At 42.0% G+C, this 26177-nt stretch overlaps 1 protein-coding gene across 13 annotated transcripts in view; it reads right to left on the bottom strand.

Moving 5' to 3' along the window:
- The window catches only part of LHFPL2 (LHFPL tetraspan subfamily member 2), a 260793-nt gene that overhangs the window by 36231 nt on the left and 198385 nt on the right, over positions 1-26177 (bottom strand). For all 13 annotated transcript variants that reach the window (XM_069096301.1, XM_069096291.1, XM_069096295.1 and 10 more), the window contains one exon: positions 5202-5985. In XM_069096301.1, the coding sequence (XP_068952402.1) occupies positions 5202-5631 (430 nt within the window). In that variant the 5' untranslated portion in view covers positions 5632-5985. The remainder of the gene's footprint in view (positions 1-5201; positions 5986-26177) is intronic.

A 26177-nucleotide genomic window follows, 5' to 3' on the forward strand; every position in this document is an offset into this window, starting at 1 on the left:
TTAGGAAAGCTGGAATTGATGGGGTATGGTTTTCATGTGGAAAACACCCTAAAGTGGCCTGTCCCTCCCCTCTCACACCATGCCAATCTGTCTTCACTACTAATGTTGAAAACAACAGGCTCTCATCTGAAGCAAGAAAGCCACATTCTTCCATGGGACTTTTCCCACCTGACCTTGCTTGTGGTGTATCTTCCAACAATGCCCATATAAAGAATGCTATAATTGGGCGGCTAGGTGGCACAGTGAGTAAAGCGCCGGCCCTAGAGTCAGGAGGACCGGAGTTCGGTTCTGGCCTCAGACACTTAACACCCACACACACACAAAAACTAGTTGTGTAACCTTGGGCAAGTTACTTAACCCCAACCGCCCCCCAAAAAGGAAAAAAAAAAAAAAAAAGAATGCTATAATTGGAACTTTCATTCAACTGAAAACGACCCGGTTAGTCCTCTTGGAAAGTCTAAAGGAGCTGAATAAAAGACATTTTAAGTACAATCTGACAAACCATTCCATAAACATCACTTAGTACATGCAAGGGTACTTACTGGGTAAGCCTGGGGAATATAAATAAAGATGGATCACAGACTATTGCACCTAGAAAGAACTATAGGAATCATCTAGTTTTGTAATTGAGGAAACTGAGGCCTAGAAAGGAGAAGTGAGTCTGATGAGCTGACACAGAACATAAGTGGCAGAGTCAGGACAACCCAGATTTCCTCACCCCCAGTCTGGTTCTTTCTATTACATCAACCTTGGAAAAGGGACTGAATCCTTGTTTCTTATAGTTTAGGGGATGGAGAAGTGAAGAGAAATAAAAATAAAGGTCAAGTAAAAAAAAAAAAAACAACAGTGAATAGTTTCCTTGCATTCATTCTGATTGTTCTATACAACATGACTAATGAGGAAATATGTTTACTAAGAATGTGTATGTAGAGCCTATATCAGATTGCATGCCTTCTTGGGGAAGGAGAAAATTTAAAACTTATGGAAGTGAATATTGAAAACTAAAAATAAATTAATGAATTTTTAAAAAACAACAGTGAAGAGCTGTCTTAGACGGCAAAATACCCTTAATGGCAAGGACTGTGTCCATGTAGTCCTCTGTAGATACTTAATAAATGAGTTTTAAGGAAAATTTAATCTTTAGATGCCTAAATTCATTTTTTTCCTCTCTGTAGTCTATAGAGAAGGAAAGGAGGGTGTTCTTCAATATGCAGTGAATAAGGCCTCAGATAAGGGCTTCTTTCAAGTCCCAATGAAAGTCTCATCTCCTAGAGGAAGTCTTTCCCAATCCATCTTACTTCCTGTGCCTTCCCTCTGCTCATTATTCCTATTTACTATGTTCATAGGAAATGATCTCCTATTTACCCTATAAGCTTGTTTGTACATACTTGTGTCTTGTCCCTCCCATTGTACCTTGAGCTCCTTGAGGGTGGGGATTGTCTTTTGCCTCTTTTTGCAGCCCTCTCACTTAGCACAGTGCTTAATGAGTGACTCACTTGTGCTGGTCTTTGAGTCAAAGTGAGTGATCATACCATTTAGGCGAAATGGCCATTAGCTCTAAAGAATGTTAGATTTTGAGCTTCTTGGTGATTTTAACTTACCAAGTTAATAATACCTGGCATTGGTAGGCTGACTCTTTACATAAATCATTTATACAGAATGGCATCCATCCGAGTCCTGACTGTAAAAAAATCATGGAAGTGTTGGCCCAAATATAACCTCTCATTCATAGCCAGAGAATTGGAGGATGGGGCTTCTGAACCCTACCCATAAGAACTCCTAGAGTATATATATATATATATATATATATATATATATATACACAGAGAGAGAGAGAGAGAGAGAGAGAGAGAGAGAGAGAGAGAGAGAGAGAGAGAGGAACTTGCCCAACTCACTGGCATACCTGGCAGATTATTGGTAGCATTTATAATATAGGGTAAGATCATTAAAGGTCTATGTAAGCATATCCTATTGGGAGAAAGGTAAGTGGAACATGCCTCCCTAATCTCAAGAGCTCTTTAATTGGGTAATTCAAGCCAGCCAAGGGGAAACTAGTGAAGATAATTTATTTAGACTTCTAAGAAACCTCTGACAAGATTCTACACTAAGAGTTGTGTTTGGGGAGGGGGTGGTGGAGGGAAGTAAGAGGAAACCTGTGGCTAGGAAATGTTTTTATTGTGGGTAGAGAACTAGCTTAAAAACAGAAAACCAGGTAGGGATAAATGGATTTGTCTCCAGCCAGAAAAGTATGAGCAGAGGATTTCTCAGGAATGCTATTTAATATTTTAATAAATTATTTGGCAGAGGGAGTACTAAGTGAAATTTTCTGGGTTGTAGATGACACTACACATTTCCAGGTAATGAAATGCCAGGCTGAGCAGGATATATTTGCAGAATGAGCTCACAAAGCTGTGGAACGAAGTTGAAAAGGGGAAGATGAACTTCTCAGACTCAGAATTTTAGAGCTAGAAAAAATATTAGATATAACCTAGTCTAATATTTTCAATTTACAGGTGAGTAAATTGAGGTCCAGAAAGTCTAAGCAACTTTCCTCACAGAGCTGGCAGCAAAGACCTAATTAGAACCTAATTCTTCCTGATTATCAGTCTACTTTGCCATCCATTATGCCCTGGGGCCTCTTAGGACTACCCACCTGATCTATGATATTATGATAGAGAGTTGACTCTACTGAGATTTCTGTCCTTTGTCTGGGAGCACAGAGAACCTGGGCTGTAGACCAGGGTATAAATTACCTCTGTACTGGGATGGTTGATCAGTACCTCCTTGCTTCTCCCCATCCCCTCTGTCCACCTCAACCCCCTAATACCTCTGGAGGAGTAAAAGAGAATTGTCCTTTTAACCATTAGTTGGAAAAGTTATTTTTTGTGGGAATATATCATGCCAGCTGTTTGGAAGGCAGGAAGATTAAGAACTTTCCAACTGGTCATTGACAATGTAGTCTAGAAATGAAAAGAACTGGGTGACATGGAATCCAGTCGTGACTATCAATAACTCACTTTAGGACATTAGGAAAGTCCCTCAATCTCTGAGGAACCTGACAATCATCCCTAACCTACCTATCTCCCAAAATTATGGTAGGAAATTGAAGGGGGGAATTCAATTAAGTTCAGTTCAGCAAACATTTATGAAGCACTTCCTATATACGTGGTATGATGTTTGATGCAGAGGAAGAATAGGGAATAGGAAAGAATAAAAGAAATAGGAAGAACAAAATATGGAAATGAAGATGTGAAAAATGAGATAATGGATCTGCAAGTATCTTTTGAAACAAATTCTTGGTCCCTATCCTATCAAGTTATTCTTTTGAAAAATAAAAGACAATTCACTCTTCCTCAAGAAGAAGCATCAGCACAATGTACTAGATAGGGTCTGGGGCTATGTATCAGTTACCTCACCTTTCTGTGAGTCAGTTTCCTCATCTGTAAAATGTGAAAAATACATTGCCTGCTTCATGCAGCTGTTGTGAGAAAAATACCTTGGAAACTGTCCATATTAATACATAAACATGAGCTCCTATTGTTGAGGAGCATAGACTCTAATGTATGAGTAGGTATGGACCAGTAGACCTTGACCTCTTCTCCCTGGAAGCTGGGTGAGGTAGACAGGCCAGGGCAGACTCCATAGTGAGCTACGGGAAAGGCAGTGCTCCCTGGGCTGGGATCTTTGGCCAGTGGCTGTCTCCTCCTTCAGAGAGCCCCCCAGGAAACTCCGGGGATGGGAGTTCTGAAGTTCCTGTGGCTAGCAGGAGGCTGGAGGTATTGGGCAGTAACACCTCAGTGATCAGGAGAGACGGCTCCTGTGTGGTACCTGAGAAGCAGGACTAGGCAGTGTTACCGAAAAGCATGTTCTCTGACCAGGAAGGAAATGAAGGGAATATTTCCTTCTTTAGGTCTGCTCCTTGATCTCTTTCAAGTCCTAGGCACAAGGGCCAGTGGTTGTTGTCATGGCTGGGTCAGGCCAGAACTTCTCAGCAGCTTTCTTTAGTACATCCTACTGGCAGTGGTGAATTACTAGGGCTGCCTAGGCTCTTCCTTGAAGGCTGTAGACAATACAGCTGATTGTAACTTGGGAGACTGGAAAATATCTTGGATACAACTATTAAAAACATTCTTTGTACTTTTCTCAAAAGCCAGACAAAATCCCATTTCTAAGATCTACCTACATGAGATGTCTTAATGTTCAACTTTTTTTTCTTATTAAAAAAAAAAAGTGCCTGTTGCCAGAATATTATTTCTTCTAATCCACAGGAGTCTGAGTGGACAGCTTGTCCTTTCTTGGAACTGAAACCAAGTATTCTGAGTCCCAGATCCACAGAGTGGAGTCTGGGAAAGTCTGGTAACAATGGGAAGTTTCTTACCCACTCTGGGCTTTCTCTCCTATGATCATTACAATGCCTTCCAACTCTCCTTTGCCACTAATCTAAAAAACCACCACAGTGAGAATTCTCCTGAAATTGGATGAGTTACCTTTCACTTTCTGTCCCAAACATTCTGTCAGGCTACAGGAGATGGGCAATTTAAAATGGAATACAATTAACATAGACCAGCTGAGGCTCATTCTTTCTTTCCACTAAAATGATTTGGTGACTTGAGGATAGAGTTTGAGGAAAGAGAGGACACGGGGAAGCAAGTGGTAAGAATGGACTTAGTGACTCCTAATGAACTCCAAGCACTTAAGGTTGTTATTTAGAATAAAATCTTGTGGCTGAGCTTTGCTCCCCACCATAATCCTTCACCATAGGATAGGCAGCCATGGAGTGTATGTTTTCAATTTAATGGGAAAGGCAATAAAAGAGGAGTGGTAACTCAAACAGAGCGCTAACAATTTATAACCCCCCCAGGACCAGCTAATGCCGAGAGTTTAACTAAAGCCAAAAGAGAACAAGAGAGACTGTCTTCATGTTAGCCAAAGATGACAGAAACAGGAAATACAGGAAACTTGGGCCAGCTCAGCTCGCTGGTTCATCTCTGTTGGACTTGTGCCCCTTAATGGAAAAGATAACTGAGGTCTAGAAAGTATCAGAAGTCTGACCTGCTAAGTTACTGTTCAAAGTAGTTGGAGAATGAATGAATGAATGAATGATGAATGAATGAAAGTGCCATAACGCAGTCAGGTTTCTCCCCTTCTACTTCCTGCACACCTTTCCATCACCATCCCCCTCTGGTTCATTATGCACCTACCTGCAATCCCTTGTAGCAGCCCACAGACATTAAAAATACTTTTCTTCATGATGCTCTGTATACACATGGTGAAGACAGATATGAATGCCACTGTACAGAGAATAAAGATCCCAATAGCCAGGAAAATAGCGGTGGCTTGCCAGAAGCCACTGGCGATCTCGTTGAAGTTCTCCGCATAGGGACCACAGAGGGTGTCCCGATTGGAATGGTGTATGTGGGAGATGCGGGTACAGCGAGCATAGATGCCCAAGGTTGGGTGGTAAGGCTGCTGGGAGCCCCCAGTCCTGTTGTCCACGTCAACATTGCTGGAGGATTTGGCGGTGCCAATTAGCCAGTCTGCACTCATGAAAGCAATGAGTTCTGCAAAAGCCACGACAATGCTCAGGAGAGTCCACAGCATTGAGCGACAGGTGACAATAACATGACACATATTGAGGTCCAAGGCAGTGGACAGTCGGAAATCCAAGGGGTGAACAAACACACACGCACACACACGACTGCCCAAGACTACAAGAATGAAGGCAGAAAGAAGGCAGGGGGAGACATCTGTTCTTCTTTCCAAGCAGCTTTGCAGTCACTGAGGGCCAAGTTGTCCTGGGAAGAAGTTGGAAGATTCAGTCATTGACTTCTCGCACGCTCACTCCTCCTTTCTTCCTCCTCCCCTGACAGCTCCAGCGAGGAGTGCAGGCTGCTCGCTTAGCATTCATACTGCCACATGATGACGGGCGCTTAGTCTTCTGGGGGGGAGGTCCCAAGCCCTGCCTCCGGCTTTGACATCACACACCTATAGGAGAGAAAGGAGGAGGGAGGGTTTAACAGAGCGCTCCCTGACCCCGCCCCACCCCCAGCTCTGTCGAAAGCAAAACTTCTCATCTTACCCAACGAGGTCTTAAAATCAACATGTGAGAGTGTAAAATAGGGGCTTGTCAAGTCCACAACGCAACGCAGGAAAATTCCCAGGCTCGATCGTCAGAGGGTGACTACTGCCTGCTGCCCCACAGGGCTCAGGCACCCGCCCCCTTCCACCCCAGCAAGCAGCTGTCAGAGCTTGCCAAAGGTACTTCTCTACTATGCCACAAGTCAAAGGGACTCTTTACAGGCAGTCACAGGATCACCGGGATAGAGTGGGAGGACCAACTAGAGACCATCCATCCCGTCCGACTCACCCCAAGCCACACAGGTAGTTGGGGGAGGGGATCCGAACCCCTTCCCTGGGACTCCAAAGCCAGTTTTCTTCTCACTGTACCAACCTGCATGAAATACTTATTTCTCGGAGCAATCCAGTCTAGGTTCCCCTCACTTTCAGGTGGGTGCACATTTACTATAGGTTAGTTTCTATGTGCAGTAGTTAATGCAGTGTGAAGAGTGGAGAATCTCGGCAGGTAGCATGACCTGAGAGAGGTCAGAGGCGCCTCCCATAAAGTCCAGAGGGCATTCTCAATTTAGCTTAGGATAGCTTGGTTGAAGCTATTACCCACTGCTGCTGATCCAACATCTCATACAAGAAAAAACAAAGCAATAAGAGCACTGATGGGTATGGCTTGGAAGGCAAACAATTTCAAAGAACTTGTGCATTTTATAGCCTTTCCCCTCTCAGTCCCTCCTCCCCCCAATTAAAGGCAATTTTTCTTTGCATTGGATAGAAGATGAACCTGGAGTCAAGGGAAGATTTGAGTTCAAGTCTGGTCTCAGAGTCTTCCTATCTGTGTGACACTGGGCAAATTACATAACCTGTTTACCTCAGTTTCCCCATTTGTAAAATGAAGATAATAGTACCTCCCTCTCAGGGTTGTTGTGAGGATAAAATGAGATGATGTTTGTAGTGCCTTGCAAACTTTAAAACTCTACATAAACACTAGTTATTATTATTATTTAGTGTTAGTGAGGATCTTCATGGGCACATGTGATTCCAAAGAAAATGGGTATCCTGGAAAAGCTTTGATATTCGCTCTATTGAATGCAAGCAGCCAGCTCCAGCACCTGTTGCTAAGGTCACCCACAAGAAGCAGAATCTAATTGGCCAACTTAGTTCTTTTTTTATATTTAATATTTAATTTTTCTCCAGTTACATGTAAAAACAATGCTTAACATTCATCTTTTAAATTCTCTCCCTTCCCTCCCCCACTGAGAAGGCAAGCAATTCAATACAGGTTATACATGTGTAGCCATGCAAAACATTTCCATAATAGTCATGTTGTAAAAGAAAACATAGACCAAAAAAACCACCTGAATAAAAAGAAAGTAAAAAAAAGTCTGCTTCAATCTGTATTCAGACACCAACAGTTCTTTCTCTGGGGATGGATAGCATTTTTCATTATAAGTTCTTCAGAGTTGTCTGGGATCATTGTATTGCTGAGAATAGCTACAACTTTTAATTCTTTGGAAACAGAATTACTAGGAATAAGCAGGTTACTCAGGTACCCAGATGGGAAAGGAAAAGTCAGAAAGTAAAATTTGCTATGTTTGAGACTGAGCGTGAAAGGAAATGAACTACTCCATGAAGATGGACCACATAATAGGAATAGGCTCACTGGTGATTATTTAGTATTTACCATAGCACGCCCACAGTATGTTTTAGCCAAAAAATTAAGTCACACTGACTCACAGGTCTTCTAAGAGCTAATGACTCATCCAGTTTTAGGAAACAATTTGAAATAGAGGCATCCCTTTCTAAGGACCATTAATTAAGGATTGCTATCATGGAATCAACTTGTTGACAACAGAAGCTTGTCTAAGGACTGCAGCAGAATGAAAGTCTTGAATTGTTCCAATTCATTGCCATGTGCAAATGGCCATTCCTCTGCTCAGAGGGCTTGGTTCACCACAGGTCGAGGGCTAAAAACTCCCATTGTTTCCTATTTCACAGAGAACTTATTCTCTGACCCCTCCCCCCTCCCCAAACCGGCTTCATTGCAAGAGGACTTTACTCTAACAACCAAAGCCTCCAGTAGAGGTGACCTAGCTCTGAACAAGGACCAGGAACTCAGAATTGCATGCCCATTCTTTTCCTAGTTGGGTCAGCAGCCCTTCTGCCTTCCAGGGTCAAGATAAATTGAGCATCTTGCATATGACCTATCAACACAAGGACTTATTCTGAATGATTAGAGCTTATCAACGGAGGTCATGTCAGCTCCATGGGAACCACAAAGAAATCCTGAGCATGTGCATGGTCCTTGCTATGGGGGAGGCAAACAGGGAAGAATAAATGAATCAGAATATCTGAGCTGGAAAAATGCAAGTGTAAGCAACCTAACAAATAATCCAATAAGAATCAATTAAACATGTGTGCAAGTAACCCTGCTTGTTACAGAAGTTTCAAAGAGGAATCTTAGAATATTAGACCTGAAAATGACCTCAAAGATCATCTAGTTTATTCTATTTTTAAAAAAATCTAGTTCCAACCCCTCATTTTATAGAGCAGCTTGGTATAGTGAGTAGTGTAGGTGATTGGGACCTGGGAAGACCTGGGTTTGAATCCTCTTTCACACTTGATAGCTCTGGACCCCAGCAAGTCATTCAGTGTCCTTGAGTATCATTTTGTTCATTTAGAAAAATTGGGTTAATCATAATACCTACCTAACAGGGTTATTGTGAATATCATTAAACCTATATATGTAAAGCAGTTTGCAAACTTTAAAACATTGTGTGTATATATCAGTTATTAGCATTATGCTTTCCCTCTGTTATTTCCTATTTATCCTGTATATATCTTGCTTTATATATATATATATATATATATATATATATATTTTGTTTGCATGTTGTCTCTCCTATTAGATTGTAAGCCCCTTGAGGGCAGGGACTGTCTTCTTTTGCCTCTTTTTGCATCCCCAGCACTTAGTATCAAGTACCTAACACATAGTAGTTGTTTAATGAATATTTACTGGATTGAACTGAATTATTATTATCGTTACTATTGTTACAGAGTAGCAAAGTGAGGCTTAAGGCAAAAGGACATAGGATTTTATCCTTTAAGATTTAGATCTGGAAGGGACATTAGAACCATCTTGTTCAGTCCCTTTATTTTATTAGATGGGTAAACTGAAGCCCGGAGAGATTAAGTGACTTGCCAAAGGTCACATGAGTAATAAATGACAGTATGGAAGGCCGAAGACTAAAAGCCAGGTCTCCTTGAGGCTGGTCCAGGGCCTTTAAAAAAATATTCTATTCAACAAGCAAGCATTTATTTTCTTTCTCTTTCAACTTCCCCCACCCCATTGGGGTGGGTGGGTGAGATTCTTATAACAAATATGTATTTGTCAAGGGAAACAAATTCTTACATTGGCCACATCCCAAAATGCATGTCTCCTTCTAGGACCTTTTCTTTTATCACATAAGAAGACATTCTATGACATTAGTTTAACATCCCCCTTTCCACACTGGATACCACTTTTGGGTCTGCATGCTGTAATTCATGGTGTAGATTCTTCTCTAAGTGCCATCTAAGAAATGGGAGTACTTTCAAACTATGTCACATGCATAGCTGCATGGCATTATGCAAAGGAGGTCAAACATTCCATGGGCTCTTAACCCGGAATACACAAACCCTGGTCTATATGGGGAAAATCATATCTTTAGTTTCACTCACCTCTAACTGAAATTTAGGATTTCCTTCAGTTATTTAAAGACATAATTCTTTTTTTTTTTTTTAAGCAATCGGGGTTAAGTAACTTGCTCAAGGTTACACGGCCAGTTATTTCTGGGTGTGGTGCTAAGTATCTGAGTCCGGATTTGATCCCCAGGTCATCTCGACACTGGAGCCAGTGCTCTTACTCACTGTGCTACCTGGCCGCCCCTTAAAGACATAATTCTAAGAAGGGGTCTATCAGACTGCCAAAAGGAAGGGAAGGAGGGAATAACCATTTATATCATGGTTACTATGTGCCAGGCATTGTGTTAAGCGCTTTTTTTGTTTTTATTTTTGGAGGGTAATTGGGGTTAAGTGACTTGCCCAAGGTCACATGACCAGTTTTTGTGTTAAGTGTCTGAGGCCAGATTTGAACTCAGGTACTCCTGACTCCAGGGCTGGTGCTCTATTCACTGTACCACCTAGCCGCCCCTTAAGCACTTTTTACAAATCTTAACTCATTTGATCCTTATAACAACCCTGGGAGCTGGGTACTATTTTATATCCCCATTTACAGATAAGGAAACTGAGGCATACAGAAGTTAAATGACTTACCCAGGGTTACACAGCCACTAAGTATCAGAGGATAGATATGAATTCACGCCTCCCTGACTCCAGCCCTACTCTTATCTACTGTGCCACCCACTGCCTCTGGTGTCCCCAAAAGTCTGTGACACACAAAAAAGTTAAGAACCTCTGCCTACAGACTCTTTCAGAGCTTAATTGAATGACCCTGGCACAGAGAACAGATGGGCAACAGAGAGCTAGTGACAACGCAGGGACAGAAATTCATCGAGAAGCAAAAAGCTATTTGAGGATAGAGTAAGCTGTGTGATGCAGTGTAAGAGATGATAGTATGGGGATGATGAGGCCGTGCCTTGCTTGGCCTTTCTCCTGAAACCGAATGCATGGGGCAATGGTGCTGGAGGAATTCATTACATTTTAAATCACTACTATAGGATATGGAACATTCTTGGTCTCTCTAATTTCTCCTCCCCTTGAATAAAGGCACGTAAAAAGCTACCCCTAGAAGAGCTGCCAGCTCTGGGGGTGGGTTGGGGTGCTGAATGGATAGCGAAGGCTCTTTCATTAGAATGGCCACTTGAGAGAACATAGGAAGGCTAGGAAGATAATAGCACTACCATGGTAAGCAAAATGAATGGACTTTCTGATTTTACCTGTGTGTTATAATTTCTAAATGGTCCTGCTAAAGTAACATGGCGGACCTGGAGGAATTACACATTTACCAATCAGATGCTCAAAATCATGAAGGTGAAATGGAGATAAGGATGGGGAGAGCGTCGACAGGCCAGAAAAAAGACAAGGTACTTAAACAGTTTTCCAATGAAGATAAAACCAACTTAGTCCTCAGTCTATCTCTAGGCTGCCTCCTGGGATCTGCTTCCTGGTAGCTCTTTTCGTTAGATCCTTGCAAATCACTTAATCTCCTACTTCTTTAGTTTCTTCATCTGTGAAATGAAAATAATAGTAATAGCACCTACCTCTCAGGGTTGTCGTAAGGTTGAAATGAGAGAATATTTATGAGAATGCAAGCCTTAAACTGCTATAGAAATGCTGGCCATGATGATGATAGTGGTAATTTTGATGATTTCTCTCCCAGACTTTTCACCTGCTGCCACTGATTTAGCTGGGACTTGTATTCTTGTTATCTGGCTAAAGTTGACCTCAACAGAACACTTTCAAAAGGGCAGGATGCAATGAAGTTGCAACATCTAAACAGAAAAGTGTGAGGGGGTGCAGGTGGGGAGTGTGTTGAGAAGAGATTATGCTCATGCTTAGTGATGCTGGCCATCACCCCTAGTCTCCTCATTAGTAAAAAGGGGATGACCAGATGTGTAATAAATACCCCTTCTCTCAGAGCTGTGATGAGGAAAGTTCTTTGGCAACCTTAAAGCACTGTAGACATTTAAATGATTATTACTAATATTTATTTCAAAAGGATCCATTCTAAATCCAACATAGGATAGAAAATACAATGCTCAAAGCTTCTGAAGTTTGGGAGAAAATGATTCCTTGCTTTCTTTTTTTATTTTTACTTAATGACTCATATATTCCTGATGCTAGATTTCCAGCCACTTGTACACCAGCTGGGCCTGAGTGAGGGTGAGGCAACTTTTCTTCTTTGGAAATAGGAGACCCGGCAATTCTGCATGCTGATGGCCACAGCAGCAGCTGCTAGCTCCTACAACTCTGGATTCAAGGAAATCCAACCAGGCCTAAGAAAAGCTGGACTCCAAGAAATGGCTGAACGCAGACAGGGGAGAAAAATCTGAAAACCTGCTGACAGCTTTCTAGAGAAGTTTGTGTTCCATAAAATGAGGTGTATTGAACCTGTGAACATATGCAGGGGAAGAGGGTACTTGCCGAGACAACATATGCATCAAAGGGGAAATAAATACTCCCTCATTAACCACAATGAGTGAAAACAGGTAGAGGAGGAATCTCTTAACACAGACACCTTTGGCTATTAACTGTAATTCCTGGTTACCAAAGCAGTTTGTTTAGTAAAGCTAAGTATGCATTCCTGGTTCACTTAAAAGCTTCTTTGCATTCTTCATGGGCAACTAAATAAATATTTTTCCCCCAGAACACCTGACGGTACTTCTGACACTATTTGGAGGAAAATGACTAATTGAAAATAAACTGTTCTACAGATATCCCTGCCACCTCTTCCATGAGGCTTTCCTGGGCCCCACTCTTCTTAGGTCTCTATCGTTCCTCAATTTTCTTGGTACTGAAGTAGATATATTCTGTCCTCTTCCCCCTTCCCCCTCAGCCAACCTCCACCAAGAAACAGAATGTAAGTTCCTCAAGAACAAGGATGGTTTTGGGCTTTGTATCACTAGCATCTCCTTTGAACATACTTTGTTGTTGTATGGGCATTTCAGTTGTGCTCAACTCTTGGTGACCCCATTTGGGATTTTCTTGCCAGAGATCCTGGAGTGGTTTGCCATTTCCTTCTCCAGCTCATTTTTCCAGATGAGGAAACTGAGGAAAAAAGGGTGAAGTGACTTGCCCAGGGTCATAGAGCTAGTAAGTGGCCGAGGCTGGATTTGAACTCAGGAAGATGAGTTTTCCTGATTCCAAACCCAGTGCTCTATCCACTGTGGCACCTAGCTGCCCTAAAATATCATAGAGAGGAGCGGCTAAGTGGCACAGTAAATAGAGCAACAGCCCTGGAGTCAGGAGGACCTGAGTTCAAATCCAGCCTCAGACACTTTACACACTTACTAGCCTTGTGATGTTGGGCAAGTCACTTAACCCCAATTGCCCTACTTTACCCCCTCCAAAAAAAAAAAAAGCAAAAAAAAAGGGGGAGGGCAGGTAGGTGGTGCAGTGAATAGAGCACTGGCCCTGGAGTCAGGAGGTCCTGAGTTCAAATCTGGCCTCAGACACTTGACACACTTACTAGACGTGTGAATTTGGGCAAGTCACTTAACCCCAATTGCCCTCCAAAAAGCAAAAAAAAAAAAAATTAAAATATCATAGAGAAATAATACCAAAAAAGGTCAATTTGCCTGAAACACAGAGTGTACAAGGAGGATATATATGAAATAAATCTGGGAAGGTAGGCTGAAGTCAGATTGTGAAGGGCTTTAAAAGGAAAATAGAGGAGCCTATATTTTATCCAGGAGGCATATGGGAGTGATTGCAACTTCTTGAGCAAGGGAGTGTACTTTAGGAACCTCAATTGGCCATTGCACAGAGGACAGATTGGAAAGGGGTGACTGACTGCAATAGTCTGAGGTGGAAGTGATGAAAATCTTAATTAACTAGTGTTATAGCCATGTGCATGGAGAGAATAGGATGGAGATGAGTGTTGTGGAGAAAGAATTGACAAGACTAACTAACTGAGAGAGTGAAGAGTTGAGAAGATGTAAACTTGGGCATCTGGAAGGCTTCAACAGAAATGGGTAAATTAGAAGGGAAGGGGCAACTATGTGACACAGTGGATAGAGCACTAGCCCTGGAGTCAGGAGGACCTGAGCTTAAATCCAGCCTCAGATACTCACTAGCTGCGTGACCCTGGGTAAGTCACTTAACTGTTTGCCTTAGTTCCTCATCTGTAAAATGAGTTAGAGAAAGAAATGGCAAACCACTTCAGTATCTTTACCAAGAAAGCTCCAAATGGGGTCAACAGAGAGTCAGATATGGCTGAGATGATACAACAAAAAAGTGGGGGGGGGACATAATGCGTCCTACTTTGGGCATATGGAATTTGAGATGTCTATATCTGATTGTAAATGTTCACTAGTCAGCTGGTGATGTGGGATAAACTCGGGATAAAGCTTAGAGTTGGATATATAGATCTGGGAGTAGTCCTCGTAGAGATGATAATTGAACTCAAAAGAACTGATGAAATCCACCTAGAGAAAGAGAGAAAAGGGCCTGAGAAGAGGCCTTGGGCACTGCCACATACAGGAGATGGGGCCGGGTGATAATCCATAAAAGCAACTGAGAAGTGACTCAGTAGGTAAGAAGAGAGACAAGGGAGAAGAGAGTAAGCGGAACCTGAGGAGAAAGAAAGGAAGAAGAAGGATCGACAGTGACAGATGCTACAGGGAGATTGAAGACGACGAAGGCTAGAAAACGTCACGTGACTTGGCCGTTAACTGGTCACAGGTCACCACGATAAGAGCAGTGCCAGTTGGGTGATAAAGTCAGACTGCACAGGGCTGCTTAGTGAGGTGAAAGAAAGGAAGCAGAGGAAACTGGTGCAGACAAAAAGTAAAAGTTAAGGATGGAAGAGACCTGAATTAGTTGGCTTTGTTGTTGCTTGTTGTTCAGTCGTGTCTGATTCTTTGTGACCCCATTTGGGGTTTTCTTGGCCAAGATACTAGAGGGGTTTGCCATTTCCTTCTCCAGCTCATTTTACAGATGAGGAAGTGAGGTCAAGTCAACAGGGTTAAGTGACTTGCCCAAGGTCACACAAATAGTAAATGTCTGAGGTTGGATTGAAATTTAGGATGACGAGTCTTCCTGATTCTAGGCCTGACACTCTATCCACTGTGTCACCTGACTGCCCTCAAGGCAGTAAGGAAGTAGATGATAAGGAAAGAATGATTCCTTAAAGAAGTAGCTCAGAAGAAAGAATGAGGAGGCAACTTCGGGCAGATAAGGGATTAAGGGCCCAAGAAAAGGAGCTGAAGGGGCAGCTAAGTGGCACAGTGGTTAGAGCAGAGGGTCTGGAATCAGAAAGAAGTGAGTTCAAATCCAGTCTCATGTACTTACTAGCTGTGTGACTCTGGGCAAGTCATTTAACCCTGTTTGCCTCAGTTTCCCCATTTGTCAAATAAGCTGGAGAAGGAAATGGCAAACTGCTCCAGGATCTTGGCCAAGAAAACCCCAGATAGGTTCATGAAGAGTTGGACATTCCTGAAAAACAACCGAACAGCAACAACGAAGGGACTGAATTTAGCAAAGAGAAGAAGCCATCTCTTCATCAGATACACACAAGCATTGCATTTGGAGTCAGAGCATCTGAGTTCATATTCCTGCTCTGCTACTCACTGCCTGTGTGATCTTGGGCAGGTCTTTGGGCTTTAATGGCCTCATTAGTAAAAAGAAGGGGGGGTTGAACTTTAATCCTCTAATAACCTTTCCATTTCATAATTCCATGATCTTATGAATGTTCTGTATGGAACCTGATGCTGAAAAGGACATATGGAAGCTCTTAGCAGGAGTGAATCAAGCCCTTGTATCACACATCAGTAGGACCGTATGTTAAAATGGTTGCTTAGGTTTCATTTTGAAGGTATCGGTGATATCACTAAAGGAGAACTGTACTTTCAGAAACAGAGGAACAAAGTGCACATTTACTCAGGAGGGCGGTGTTTTGATGACTAGCAATAATACCTTACATTTGTCTTTATTACACATTATGAAATGATCTCCCAAGCATTAATCATTTCATTTGATTCTCACAACAACCCCATGAAATGAACATGACAAGTATCTTCATTCTCTTTTTGTGGATGATGAAAATGAAACCCATAGGGGTTAAATGACTGGCCAAATTGTGGAAGGCCTTAAATATTAGGATAAGGTGCTTGTCTCCTTTGCTACAGGCAGTTGTGGCCCCTGAAGGGAAGCCTGAGAATTACAATGATTATTTTGGAAACTCTGAGAAGGATGGAATAGAGGAAGTACAGAATAGATGTAGAGAGACCAGTTAGGATATTAGTGCAATAATCTGGGCCAGAAGTAATATGGGTCTGAAAGAGGGTGGTGACGGTCTGAGTGCAGAGGAGGGGACAGATGCAAGAGGTCTGATCAACAGTGTTTGGCAACTGATTGGATGTCAAGAGAGGGAACTAGGAAAAATGACTTTCTGGTCTGAACCAGTGGTATTAGCGACAGAAGGAAGAAAGTTGGGAAGAGGAAAATAAAAGGCCCACTTTTAGAGACGCTGATTTTGATACAGGGTCGGGACATTCAGGCAGAGACATCAGGACAGAGGACTGAAGCTGACAAGGGTGCTTAACTTGGAGTCAGAAAACTCTGGTTTCAAATACTGCCTCAGATCCTTACCAAGATTTGTGACCCTGGCCAAGTCACTTAGCCATTTTGTGCCTCAGTAGCCTCATCTGTAAAATGAGAACATTGAGCTCAATGGCCCCTAAAGTCCCTTTAAGCTCTAAATCTGTGAACACAAATCCTATACCCTGAAGAGTGATCTATATAAAAGTGGTAACTGAAGCCACAAAGTGGATGAGATCACCATGCTGTTTCTACTCAGTTGTGTCTGACTTTTCGTGATCCTGTTTGGGGTTTTCTTGGAAGAGAAACTGGAGTGCTTTGCCATTTTCTTCTGCAGCTCATTTTATAGATGAGGAAACTAAGGCAACCAGGGTGAAGTGACTTGACCAAGGTCACACAGCTAGTAAGTGGCTAAGGAAGTCATGAAGATAATGTCTTGATTCCAAGCCCAGTGCTCTATCTGTCCATTGCATCTCTGAGATCAGAGGAAGAACGAAGAGGTCCCCAAAACAGGATCCTGAGGGACATTTATGCTTAAGAGAAAGGGGGAGGGGGTGAACTTGTGAAGAATGCCGAGAAGAGGCAGCAAGACCCAGAGGAGAACCAGGAAAAAGCAGGGCCACGAAAGCCAAGAGAGGAGGAGAGTTGCTGAGTGTCCAATGCTGCAGAAAGGTTGAAGAATGAGGAAAGACCACTGGATTTGGTAATTAAGGTCACGGCAGACCTTTGAGAGAGCAAGGAAGTAGAGATAGAGAGATAGACCCACTGGATAACAATTTAAGGGGGTTGCAAAATCAACAGAAGGTTTCACAACAACAAATTGTTACTGGATATGGGAAATCTGACCGTGTTCATAGGCAAAGGGGCCAAGAGAGAAAATGTATTTTCTTTCATTAATTATTTTAATGCTGGGACTGGCCAACGAGAACAAAGTCTATAAAGAATATTCAGATTTACTTTGGGAAGAATACAGACTATCCTCTCAGTTTACAGACGAAGAAAAGGGGGGGGGGGGATGCTACATTGCCATTTACTTTAAAAGCCTGGAGTTGCCTCAAAAGATGAGGGGTGAGAGAATATAGACAAAGTGATGGGATCAAAGAGTGGCTTTGAGGAAGGGCACTCCTCTGCAGAGTCTCTGGAAGAATCTTCATTGCCTTGGTAAGGCCCTATTTCTTATTTTTATTTTTCCCACAGTACTCTTGTTTATTGGATCGCAAGTTCTCTCTGATGAATGATATAGCATAACACTTTTCTGCTTCTTGCTTGGACAGTAGCCTCCCTCCTATGTGACACCATCCATCAGCCTGTATGTTCTAAAAGGAACACAGGATATATTTCCAACCAACAGCATCCTGTAGGTATTGTCTGGAGATTTCTCCAAATATATAATTATTAGATAACACCCCATGAGGAAAGCTGCATTTGCTTGTTTTCTCTAATTAGAGTCCATAAAATGGATTATTTTCTTCCTTATCATTGTAAGAGACTTTAATATCTTATCTATCTTGCCACACTATCTGTAAACTGTTCCCAGACTGAGTGGTCCAAAATCTGCAAAGAAGTTCTCATATTCACATTGGTCATCTATAGAGAAAAAGTGTATGTTTGCAGCATTCTTTGGTTTCTGATAAAGAATGGCTAAACAAAGGCGATCTTTTATGACCTCCACTACAAACTTCTCCTTGCTGGTCATGATTTTCAAAGCATCTAAGAAAATGAGAGTGGAGGAGAGAAGGGGTGGAAAGGCTCCTCTTAGGCAAAGATAGGTTGTTTATATATTCCAGAAAGGATAACACCAGTGAAGACAACCTTTCAGGATGCAGTTACTTCTTCATTAACATGAAGTCTGCATGTTTTGATTAGCTGACCTCACACAGATTTATTAGGCACCTATTTTGTGCAGTGCTATCCTGGGAAACTAAAGAGATGGTCCCCTGTTATCAAGGAGTTTACAGTCTGGGGTTATTGTTGCTGCTGAATCATTTCATGTGAGCAACTTTCTGTAACCCCGTGTGGGTTTTCTTGGCAAAGATACTGGAGTGGTTTGCCATTTCCAGCTCATTTTACAGATGAAGGAACTGAGGCAAATAGGGTAAAGTGACTTGCCCAGGGTCACAGAGCCACTAGTAAGTATCTGAAGCCAGATTTGAACTCCTGACTCCAGGTCTGACACCCTATCCACTGTGACACCTAGGTGCCTACAGTATAGCAGGAAGACTGAATTAATATATACTGATGATAAAATATTTTGATATAATAGTTGCATGAGCGCAACAAGTTTCTCTTGACCACTGTTTGCTAGGAAGGAAACTGAGGACCCCACCACCCTGGTATTCATTGTGGGTGTCAAGGTCAATGAACATCAGATTAAACAGGCTGTCAAGAAGCTTTTTTACACATTGATTCTGTTCAAGGTCAACATATTGATAGAGTCTGATAGAAGGAAGAAGGTCTACATCTGACTTGCCTCAAACTATGATGCTTTGGATTGTTGTCAACAAAACTGGAATCATCTAAACTACATCCAACTGGTCAGCTCTACACACGACAACATTTTCTAGGATAACGTATTAAATGAACAAGCAATGTGTGTGTGTAAACAGATGTGTGTCGATAGATAAATAGACAGATGGGTGGCTAGATAGACAGATAGTTATTTGCATATTGTTTCCCCCATTAGAATATGAGCCCCTAGGAGGCAAGGACTGCCTTGGCCTTTCTGTGTAGGGATTTAGTGGGATGCTTGTTGACTATGAGATCAGATGAGGGAGAGAGAGTTTTAACCTGGGGGAGTCAGTCTTCCATGGAGAAGGTTGCATTTGAACAGGGCTTTGAAGGTTATATGGATATATCAGTGGGCACTCTGGGCAAAGGGAATAAAATAAGCAAAGGCATAAAGGTGAGAAGGGTAAGAAATGAGTTTGTGAGATAAGGCTAGAAAAAATTTCAGATGACCTTCAATACCGAGTCTGGAATTGCCTTCCTAGGTTGTCACAGCCCTTGGCAGATACTTGTAGGTGGATGAACGAAGCAGGCATAGGCCCTGGCAGGACCCTCCAGGCAGAGAGGGCCAATACTCTTTCTTTTCTCCTGGCCAACGGGATAGATTGATGCTATGTGTTGAATGGCAAACATTTTACCTTGTCTAAATAAAATTATGCTTCGGGTCTTTAGTTAATTCAAAACTACAAATCTGTCACAGTTTTGCAACAGTTCCTAATCCTATTCTGCATGACATTATCATAAACAACCAGGAGGCTTCAAACCTGCAAGGTGCAGTGGGGCAGAATGAGCAAGGGTTTCATTGTGATTAAGCATCACAATTTGGGCCCTAACATCACCTCTGGCACTAATTAGCAGGGTGACCTAGGGCCTCTCTGGGGCTCAGCTTTCTCCTCTGCAGAATGAAGGGGCTAGGCTGGATTCCCTCTAAGGTCTGACCTTTCCAGCTCTCAGATTCATGATGCCAAGGAAAAAATGATGCCACTGTAAAAACCAATAAAGAAGGTCGAAAATGGATCTTGTTTACTTTTATGGAAGTTAATAAAAGCTCTGTTCCTGTATGGGGGGGGGGGGTGAGTTACAAACAATGAAGGCAGCAGGGAGGGAAAGGTTGAAAACAAAAACCCTCTAAAGCATCCTCTTCCAGTAGCATATCCAGGTCTCTACAGATTCCTTTCTTATGAGCTCACAGATCTAAGATGTCAGGGGCTTTGACCAAACTGCCTCCTGTTCTGTTAACTCAACCCTGGGAATAAATAACCTTTAGAGAAGAGGGTTCTGGCTTAGTTAAGTGAACAGCTGAACAGAAGCTCCCAGACGCTGATGAAATACCCAATTTTCACAATGAAAGCAACTGCAAGCATAAAAAGGCCCCTATTTGGTCTCAGTTCCTGCCTTACCCCTTCTTTTTCTGTACTTGGCAGAAAGAAAACTGATTCTTGGTCACAAGACATTTGTTTTAAGGGACAAATACTTTTTTCCACAATTTGAGAATCCCCTGAAGAAGGAAAATGGAAAAGGCTGCTTTTTTATCAGCTTATACAGGAAAAAAGGAACCCACAATATATTTCCAGGTCCCACAACCAACTAGAATAGGGAAGATATCCTTGTTCTGTCCTTTGGCCTCTGGGTACTGGGGTTCCTGCCTTCAAGGCGCTTACAAATCAAAGGTGGGATAAGGCAGGCAAAAAGAAAAGGCACACATATAAATAGGTACAATACAAAACAAAATGTATTAAGGACAAATGAGACACAGAAGTACTATAAGAAATGAGATAGATTCTCTTATAGGTGAAAGAGCCACTTTTAGAACATAGTAAGGTTCCCTCCTCCCATATGGCACCAGTGGCAAAGAAGAAGGCAGTCATATACCTCCCCTCTCCCCTCAACCCACAACATCTCCAAGCTAGAAGCACAAAGGCAGTGTTGAAGGGTGTCATAGAGCCACCCAAAGAAGAAAGTACAAATGTACTACCATCTTCCAGTGATCCAACATATTTCAGCTTCAAAGATAGCTCAAACAGCCCTTGTAAAAGTGCCCTGAGAAGAAACATGTTCCATCTCTATGAGGTGAACAAATTTCTCTTGACCACTGTTTGCCAGGAAGGAAACTGAGGACCCCACCACCCTGTGGGTGTCAAGGCCAATGAACATTAGATTAAGCAGGCTGTCAAGAAGGTTTTTTACACATTGATGTCTGTTCAAGGTCAACATATTGATAGAATCTGATAGAAGGAAGAAGGTCTACATCTGACTTGCCTCAAACTATGATACTTTGAATGTTGCCAACAAAACTGGAATCATCTAAACCACATCCAACTGGTGAGCTCCACACATGACCACATTTTCGAGGACAGTGCATTATACAAACAAACAAGCAAAAACAACAGTGAGGTAAGGACAATCAGTGCTTTACATCGTAAACCAAAAGAAAAATAAAACAAAACTGAACCCCCTGTTAAATATAATGACAAATTTGGTTCCAGAGAAGAATAAGGAAATGCACCTCCCTCCTTTTTTTGCTGTAAAATGTGGCAAACTCTGAAGGATATGACAAATGTATTGATTTTCCTTAAATTTTTTCTTCTTCTTTGTTATTAGGGAAGGTTCCTTGGGTAGGGGAGAGGGAGGAGTGTATTCAGACATGACTGTGATGCAAAAACAAGAGTCATCAATAATTTTTTTTTCCTTTTTGGATGGGGCAAGGTAGGGCAATTGGGGTTAAGTGACTTACCCAAGGTCACACAGCTAGTAAGTGTTAAGTGTCTGAGGCTCAGATTTGAACTCAGGACCTCCTGACTCCAGGGCTGGTTCTCTATTCATTGTACCACCTAGCCACCCCAATAATTGTTTTTAAGGTAAAGGAAAAATAGCTGCTCTTTGAATTTAGTTATATAGTCTCTTTGAAATGATTCTCCTATCTCATGGTTTTTTGCTTGGTGTTATCTATATGTTCAATAATTGTGGGTTTTCAGCAAATTTTAAAAACTATAAATACACAAGGCCTCTTCTACCAAGCTCATCTTTCAATGTCTCCTCATGGTGTGTAGGTAACTTTTGAAAACCAGCTTTTTGGGGAGAAACCTGGCCTTTGAAAACCAGCAGAGCACACATTTCTGATAGGTCCAGTCCTGACAAGCTAGAAGGGCTTGGTTTGAATACAGGCCTAGACTCATTTGAGGACCTCTTTAACTAAGATCTGAGAGGTTCATCACCACCTTGACTACAGGATGAAGAATTTTTCAGCCCCAACAGCTCTCTGAGTCAGCATACTAATGCATTTCAGAATAGCAAACTGCAGTAAAGGAAGTATTTTGTTTTGGCTTTGGTTTTCACAGGAGGTAAAAAACCAAAGGACACAGTTTTCTACCCTGCCAGCTCTGTAGCATCTCCCACTTGGACATGAAGCAGGGTTAGAGAGAGACAGGGAACAAGTGACTCATGTTATCTCATCTAGTCAAAAGATGCAAAGCAACTGAGTTCCTGGTGATAGGAATGTGAATGGCAAGGAAACAAGTCTCTTCTGCTCCTTGAAAAATGACCCAAGGCATGATTGCACATGAATAACCTATACCAGATTGCTTTCTGTCTTGGGGAGGGAGAAAAATTTGGAACTCAAAATTTTACAAAAATGAATGTTGAAAACTATCTTTACATGTAACTGGAAAAAAATTAAAATACTATTAAGGAAAAAAAAAAAGAAAAATGATCCAGAAGACTGATGACTGATTTGGGCTATCACAGGGGAGCACTGTAGCACCCACATTACTGAGTTACCCAAACTTCCATGAATAGCCAAGAAAGGTGGTTCTAGGAACACACTGTGAATCTTAACCTAAGTTCCTTGTTAAAAGTGTAAGGATAGAGTTGAAACCATTCCACTTGATTTTGGTTTGATACCTTAACTAGGTGAGAAAGAACACGTCTGTCTCAATCAAGCCATAAAAAGGCCTCAGACTAAGTATGAAAAGTCTTTGAAAGCCATTTGACGAAGTGAAATGATGCCAGACAAGAGGTTTGTTCAACTGGCAGTGAAATTTCCTTACACACTCTGGGGGTCCTATAAAAAAAAGCACTGGATTAGCTGGAATAGGGAGGCTTTTCCAGTATATTGCTGGGGAACAATCACCTAAGGGGTAGAGTGGGGAAGAAGATGTCTCAGCTTTGGTTATGTCCCTTTGACCTAAGAAGGGCCTTTTAGCTTTGAAAGGGTCTAGAGGGTGTTTGGATTTCCTGTTTTCCGTTCAGTATTCTAAATCAGGTGGCAGCAGTGTCATTACTGGGAACCAAGGACAAACCAGACTCATGGCTCCTTCAAGATTCAGAGAAGAGACTATACCACAGCTAAAGGGAAATTTTTGAGGACCCCACAGAGGGGAGAAAAGGTTCTAGCAACAAAGAGTTGTGTTAACCTTGGTCATGTGTGCTGTCTAAGGTTAAATCCACTTTTCCCTGGGCACTGTATGTCCTAAAGGGAGAATGTGCCACAGATTTTTGGGGGGATGTTTTATACCCACTGTTTCTATTACTCCAGATCAGTAAACATCCCTTTCTAAACACTACTCAAAGCTGGCTGACTGATTATCAACTCATAACCTTGGGAAGCGTGGAACACACTGGTGGGGGCTCAAGCTGATGGCATCAGGTATGCCTAGGATCCTGAGAGGAATATCTTGGCTGCCTAGCTCTAGAAACCCATCTCATCTATGAGAGTAGGAACCAGAATAAAGATTCTCAGAGTTTACCTGAGCTAAAAACAAATATTTCAAGCACTATCATTTGGCACTTAAGACAATTCTAATTGTGCTGCAAAGTAATAATAGTGTTTGCAGATTCACATATCTATAGTGACATGCTAAAAGCTCTTAGCTTACAACAGGAGATGACACAATATGCTCTCCCTTACTAAGCCATCAATAGAAAACCGAGCTGTGGCAATCACTACAATGCCATTTTATGTCTGCTTCTTTCACTCTTTTTTAAAAGTTTTTTTAGAGGTGGGAAGGCAAGGCAATTGGGGTTAAGTGACTTGCCCAAGGTCACATGGCTAGTAAGTATCAAGTGTCTGAGGTTGGATTTGACCTCAGGTCCTCCTGCCTCCAGGGCCGGTGCTCTATTCACTGAGCCACCTAGTTGCCCTTCTTTTCACTCTTATAGTTTCAGTCTATATTGAAACTTGCTTCTGATTCAGATTCTGAATTCTGATTTATAATACTGCAGCATCGTGTAGGGTGATAACAGTTAAATCCTTTTGAGACATTTAGCATGCAAAGCACTTGGCAAGTGTAGTTGGGCTTTGTTGAAATGTTGAAACCTACCTGAGGAACAACAAATTTCACATTTCCTTTCTGTTCCATCAATACTATGGCTTATTGGGACGGCTAGGTGGTGCAGTGAATAGAGCACTACCCTAGAGGCAGGCCCTGAGTTCAAATTCAGCCTCAGATACGTAACACAAAACCATCCGTGTGACCTTGGGCAAGTCACTTAACCCCAATTGCCCTAACCTTTCCCCCTCCAAAAAAAGAAAGAAAAAAATACTATCGCTTATTTTCTAAGGATTTCCCATTATTAAAGATACAACTCAGGACACTAGTCTTAAGCTACTTGCCAGGGACTATGTCCACACCACACATTTATTTATAGCCAAAGAGAACTCTAAGAAGAATCCCAACGTCCCTGGTACAATCCTTGGCTTTTACATTTCCCCCAAAATTATATTTCCTAAAAGAATGTAAAATTAAGCATAGATGCAAAGATAATAAATACCAAGTAGTGCTCTAGACCAGAATATATCAGGTGGGTGTGCAGAAATCTGTGACTCATTTTTAACAAGGAATCATTGCAGACCAACATGCTTTAAAAGTCAGGGCAAATCTAGGCAGTATGATAGGGTCTCTCTTTCTGTGTCATAGGGTCATAATATCATGGATTTACAGCTTGAAGAGAACTAGATGCTAATAAGTCCCAGCCCCTCATTTTACTGATGATAAAACTGAGACCCAGAAAGGTTACTAAATTGCTGTGTGTCACACAGCAATCAAATTTGTCTGAGGCAGAATCTGAATCCAGGTCTTTCTGACTCCCACTCTAATGCTTTAGTCCTATGTCACAGTATTCATTCTTGCTTCATCATCCACTGCATACTTCAACAGGCAGGGGTCAGAATGGCATGATTTTTTTTTAACCTATGATTTCATCAGTGTAGGAAACTCCCAGTAAGGAACTTCCTCTCTCAATGCCCCTCAACACTTTTTCTTTAATTTATATTGTCAGAGAGCTGCCTGGGGGCATTGGGAGGTTAAGTAACTTGTCCAAAGTCACACAACCCCGGTGTCAGAGTCAGGACTTGACACCAGGTCTTCCTGATTCCAAGCCATGCTGATTTTCCAAGGTAATCCACATTTTTAGGCTTTCCTAATCAGGCCTCCAGATTCTAAAATTAGAAATAGGTTTTCGTTTTTCTTTATAAATTGGAGGAATTTCCCAGAGCCATGATGTTCAATCTGTTCTTTGAAAATATATTCAAGAGTACATTCAATTCCAAAATGCATTCAGCTTTCTGTAGGGAAAAGAACTGGAAGATGCATTTAGTGATCAGTTCCAGAGAAACTTACAAATTGCACCAACAATCATCAGTCTGGGCTTTGGCCTTCATTACTGCAATAGTCTCACAATTCAGGAATGTACCAACTGGGAGCATGATGGATGAGTGCCACTCCTTATCCTAGCTTTGGTGAAGTCACTTCAGGCTCCAGATTCAATATTTCCATAGAAACCCCTTTTGGAGAGCTTGCACCTCGATATTTGGACAGATGAGCCAACTAATACTCTCTTCCTGGTAGTGAGCCTCACATCCTGGCCTGGTTTCTCATCACAATCAGCTGTGATAAATCTAGCAAAATCAAAGCGATGTTTGAAATGCTTCAAAAGGCAACAGCAACCCTACATCTCCCCTCACTGGGAAGTCTTCCCATTCCCCACAGGGACCATGAGAAGGGCAGCTCCACATGGGTGGTGACTTGGAAGTGACAGAAGGCCATGCTAGAGAGAGAAGGACCATGAGCCCACCTCACATAGGTTGAGAGCCAAAGCTTGGTGTGTGGTCACAGAGGAAGGTGCTGAGGAAAGGGGGTGGGGAAAGAAAAGTCAAAGGAAAGGGAGTAGGGTGGGCCAGAGATTGAGGGTAACAATGATGATGATGATGATGGCGGCGGCAGCAGTGGCTGGCATTTAAGGTTTGCAAAGCACTTCACAGACATTATCTCATTTGACTAGCAGGTCATTTGAAGAAGGCTCTTCCATCTAGCAAGTAAGCTCATCACAATCATTTTGCCCTTCAG

Source organism: Petaurus breviceps, unplaced genomic scaffold (genome assembly GCF_028583685.1).
Source record: "Petaurus breviceps papuanus isolate PSGF00001 unplaced genomic scaffold, PetGlider_PUasm1.0 229, whole genome shotgun sequence".
NCBI lineage: Eukaryota > Metazoa > Chordata > Mammalia > Diprotodontia > Petauridae > Petaurus > Petaurus breviceps.